At 35.9% G+C, this 4,735-nt stretch overlaps 1 protein-coding gene across 3 annotated transcripts; it reads right to left on the bottom strand.

Annotated features, from left to right (window-relative positions):
• Window positions 1-266: 266 nt before the first annotated feature.
• Window positions 267-3,483, bottom strand: LOC123964638. 3 transcript variants are annotated; one of them, XR_006823495.1, is made up of 9 exons: window positions 3,324-3,483; window positions 3,022-3,087; window positions 2,428-2,466; window positions 1,981-2,083; window positions 1,730-1,833; window positions 1,135-1,336; window positions 809-911; window positions 386-475; window positions 267-336 (listed from the first exon to the last, which is right to left on the bottom strand). XR_006823495.1 is itself a non-coding variant. In XM_046041501.1 (8 exons), the coding sequence occupies exons 1-8, from the start codon at window positions 3,345-3,347 to the stop codon at window positions 445-447; spliced, it is 672 nt and encodes a 223-aa protein (XP_045897457.1). In that variant the 5' UTR covers window positions 3,348-3,483; the 3' UTR covers window positions 385-444. The 3 variants fall into 3 exon arrangements, 2 of the variants coding, with proteins under 2 accessions (XP_045897457.1, XP_045897458.1); XM_046041501.1 differs by lacking the exon at window positions 267-336 and having other exon boundaries at window positions 385-475; XM_046041502.1 differs by lacking the exons at window positions 267-336; window positions 2,428-2,466 and having other exon boundaries at window positions 385-475.
• Between the last annotated feature and the right edge of the window lie 1,252 nt (window positions 3,484-4,735).

Genomic DNA, 4,735 nt, shown 5'->3' on the forward strand with positions numbered 1-4,735 from the left:
AGAACTATGGAATGCTCTATGAGCGAATAGCTTATCTTTATCTATTTTCCATCGACTAAAATGGCTTTATAAAAGCACAATTCAAAGAAAATCAATTACATTTTTTTTACATGAAGATTGGACATCGAGCAAGCAGAAGTCCACTGCAAAACGGCACCATGTTCTTCTATAAGGAAGGCCTTGTGCCATGTGTCTCGCAATAAAGAAGCTAAAACAAAGTTATAAATATGGAGTGTTTATTTGCAAACAATGCAAGTATTCATTAAACTGTCCATTAAAAGGATCAACATGCCCCTAAATAAATTAAAACAAATATACAAATTCAGTGTTTATTTGCCAACTGCCAAAACTGTCCATAAAATGGGCCAAAAATCAAATAAAGGGGGCAAAACATTTATTCTGGGGAAAGAAACTTTATCTAATTGTGTGTGTGTGTGTGTTGTCTCAGTCCTCTTGGTTTTCCGCGGCAGGACTCCTGTTTGGGGAGTGAAAGACAAAATCAAAGATTAGGGCAATACCAACACCAGTCTATTCTGTCAAAGTAAAGGTTCATTTCTTTTCTATGTGGATTCTAGGATTGGTTCTATTGTGATGCCTGGTCTATGTATTCAGAATAGTCAAATATGTAAATAAGCACAGATCCTTTAGCACCAATTCATTACAGAAGTTATCAGGCCACTTGTCAGATAGAGCAGGTATATATATATATACTCTATAATACAGTGTGCCCTCTAAAAATCAATCAAAACTACATTCTATAAATAACACAATCATCAGTATCTTGGCATATACAGTATAAATAGTTTACCATGTTTCCCTCTCTGCTCGTCTCCGGGTGTCTTTTAATTTTTGTGCCATGCAGGCCTTGATCTCAGTGTCTCCGATTCCTCTGTGAACTTTTTTAACATGGTCTGTAAGAAATGAAATGAAATTCTATTAAATTTACTTCAGTACTCACCAAACAAATTTGGGGTCAAAGGGCCTAATTAATTCATACCGTGTAAAATCAGAATGGGTGATCCAAGAGTGCATTATTTACACTGGCTTATGACCATTTGCACTTTAAATGGTAATGACAAAAAAGCTAATACAACAGCATTTTGCCCAACTCAAACAAAATTCTGACATCCTTACCAATTACTAGCTTCACTTTGCCTTTGTCAAGGCTCTGTCTTTTCTCTCCGACAATGCCTTTTTTTCCTGTGACGGAGCACGTTGTCATCTCTTCCACAGTGAAGATGGAGTCCATCACAGTCCTGGTGAGTTTTTTATAGCCTTCACACCTTTGGGCATATTCCATGGCGGTTGGATTCATTAAGGCAGTGACAGACTCATTCTGCAAAGATGAACAAATATTATAATATATCCATGTAATCATAGAATGCCCAAAAAGTCCAATTCTCAGAATTTTGTACATGAAGTCCAATTTTTTTAAACCTCAAGTTCTCTTCAAGTTCCTAGTGACAGGCTTGTTGTTTACTGCAGCAGTGTTTCCATTTGATGTAATGTAGGTAGGATGTAGGTAGGAGGAGGGACACAATAACCTTTCAGAGCGGGCATTAATAGTGGAAAACTAGAATAGCATCACTAACATTCATTTTGGACAAATAAAAGGGCAACATACATGCAAGATATGTATAATATATATATATAATATAAATATAATGAATGTAAACAAACAATGCATGGTCCAAAATAAAATTACTTCTCCTGAATATGTAAGAGATACCTTTATCTCTGCTGATTGGTTAGGAAGAGGGGCTTGGTGGCTGGGTACAGGCTTAGTGGCCTGTATAGCATCTTTGACAGTTTGTGTGATAGTATCTGCCAGCCCTACAATCAAATTAAAAGAAGAAATGAACATATCTTCAAAATTGCCAATTGCCAGTTGTGTTTTTTTGCTTTATTATTATCAATCATTGTCAGAATATTATCATTGATAAAGGTTAAAGGTTTCCGCAAGGACTCTCTTCTTCTTACCTTCTTGCAGTTGAAGATTCAATCTTCTCAACCGCCTGATCTCCTTTTCCTTGTCTTTTACTCTTAGTTTGAGCTCCTCTATCATGTCATCCTTGTCGTCTGTCTATCATGACAGAGAGAGGAGTGAGTGCACAGGAAAGAAAGAGAAAATTGAGAAAGAAGGAATGGAGATCTTTGGCAGTATCTTGGGACATGATAGAAGCCCCAAATTACAGCAAAATGGGGTACTGAACACTTTGAGGATAGAAAATGTTCTGCATGCTGATGGAAAACAATAATTTCACGTAATAAATGTTAAATCTGCCATGATTTGCTAGTAAGCCACAGCATGACTAAGCCTCTCACAACAATCAGTCAGGGGGCTGTGGCCTATTTTACACACTGTCTCTATCGACTACTACAACAAACCCTTAGTTATACTTCTTATAATTTGAACAAAGTGATTACCTTTGGCCGTTTTGGAGTCCTGCATGGATCATCCTCTATCTGAAAAACAAGTGTGTGGGGAAAGGAAGTACATTGTCAGAATTAATGAAGATGAGTCTAAAAATAAAATAGTATTTGCTCAAAAATGTTTGAAGTTTTTTACTCAGATGTGTTAAAACAAAATTATAAAATAATGAAATTGGCGTAATCGATTACAAGAACACATTGACTTGCATAATGTGCATTGTTGCGTTGCTGCACCATGTCATAGCAGGGATTCCCCCGGAGAACAAGCTGCAGCTAAAAAAGTATTTTAGTCAAGACCCAAAATGATGGTCTATTAGCAAAAGATTGAATTACTGAGACATATTTTTGCCATTTATTTTGGATAAAATAATTGTTATATTCTCGAGTAGTAAATAATTGTCTTTATAAGTCATTAATCAATAGATTAATTGATTTGAAAAATAATCGTTAGGTGCCCTATTGCCATATACAACAAACACTAAACAATCTTCAGTCAATTATGTCTTAATTGAAGCAACTAAAATAATTAAAATGGGTCACTGAAATGAAAGTAACAAGATGAACATGTGTTTGGACGGCATATCGTACCTTCTGGTATTGAGGAGTCTCATCCTCATCATCAGAGTGACTATTTTCCTCAGTGTCTTTTGTAGCCTAACAGGGAGAGGGGAAGAAATAAGAGAACGGCAAATACTTAGACATGATTTCAGTGCCTGCAATCAGCAAACACATTCAAATCAAAAGCATTCAATTCAGAACTTGGAGTGCACAGGACAATTATCTTGAAATTTCTATATTAACACCATGACTACTTTGTAATAATTACATTAAATATTAGATTTGACTACTTTAGGGGCAACATCTCTAAATAATAGTGTGAGACAACTTACCTTTGGCTTTGATGGAGTCCACATTTTGTGTGTCTCTATCCACTGACACTCTTCCCTTCTTATTGCACCAAGGCTCTCTGTTTTACAATGAAGCAAATGCACATTAATTATATAACAAGTTTTTAGCAGTAATTTAACACCTGGCCAATCAAGTCTTCTCTATCCTAAATTGTATTAATTTATCTAAATCTTATCTCACAGTCAATTTCAATTCAAATTAGCTTTATTGGCATGAGGTACACATTCATGCCAATAAAGTCACAGTCCAGTCACCCTCTGGATTCGTCGACTGACAACTGGCGTGTTGTCATTATTATCGCGTTGATAACTGAGCTGTGATTGGCGCATTGCATGCAGGGAGTAGTCGTTTTTAACATGGCAAAAGCAATGAAAAAACGACACGGTTTTCTTAAGTGAGTTAACTACAAATTCTGCTGATATGGATGTGGATATCCGCCACCTGTGCAAGGAGTTATTGTTCAAGTTCGCATTAATTTATTTTTAATTAAGGTCGCACTGTAGAGCCGTGAACACGCCGATAGAGAAGTGGACCTGCTCTGTTGGTGTACTTTTTGTTGGATGGACATTTACATTGGGAAAATGACTTGACCAGTAAGTTAACGTTATTCTAATTTATATTAGATATACAAGGTAAGGTATAGCCATTTTGTGTGTTTGAGAAATTAATCTTAAAACTGGAATTTTAGCTGTGGTTATAACTTATTAACGTTACATGCCGAAATTATTAAACACCATAACGTTAACGTTAAGTTACCGGTTAACTTAGTAACGTTAATGTAGTTTCGTGTCTCAGCTCCCCCTGTATTTTGTTGAATTTAGAACCCAATTTCCAGATTTTTGAATGTAAGTTATTTTAGATTCTGTTGAAAGCTGTGAGGAGGCGTTAGCCAAAACAATGAATCAGAAAACATGTTAACTGAACTGTAACGTTAACTTAACAGTAAAACGTAACGTTAGCTTTTGGTACTGTAAGTTAATACTGCAAGCTATGGTCCTACTTGTATTGTAACGTAATTATGCACTTAACGTTAACGTTAGCGCTAACTTTATAGGCAATATTGCTAAAGTTAGCTAACGTTACCCAAAATAAGACATGCAACATACAAATCACTAACGTTAACGTTACGTTAATATAAGGTTAAGTTGATTGATTCAAGCTAGGTGTGCTATTTATCATCAATATTCTGCTATTGTTAACTTAACATTACATAATATTCATAATTGATTCACTTACCTTTCACACCGAGTATCTGAGCCGGAAAAGCTTTCCAGCCAGATTTAGGCGGCTTTACTCCAAGCGCCCCATGTTCCACCAGGCCAATCCTCTTGGGGTCTTTTAACATTTTTTTATCCTTAACATATTTGTCTAAGCCCACACTCACTTGGTTTTC

This window comes from Micropterus dolomieu, unplaced genomic scaffold (assembly GCF_021292245.1).
Source record: "Micropterus dolomieu isolate WLL.071019.BEF.003 ecotype Adirondacks unplaced genomic scaffold, ASM2129224v1 contig_4031, whole genome shotgun sequence".
NCBI lineage: Eukaryota > Metazoa > Chordata > Actinopteri > Centrarchiformes > Centrarchidae > Micropterus > Micropterus dolomieu.

What these genes read in the sequence shown, in the direction of transcription:
- LOC123964638 (XM_046041501.1), bottom strand. Translation starts at nt 3,347, where the DNA reads ATGTGGACTCCATCAAAGCCAAAG. An exon ending in ACCAATCAGCAGAGATAAAG is followed by an intron (nt 1,337 to 1,729) that starts GTATCTCTTACA and finishes TCATCTTTGCAG; the next exon opens with AATGAGTCTGTCACTGCCTT. An exon ending in CAAAGTGAAGCTAGTAATTG is followed by an intron (nt 912 to 1,134) that starts GTAAGGATGTCA and finishes CATTTCTTACAG; the next exon opens with ACCATGTTAAAAAAGTTCAC.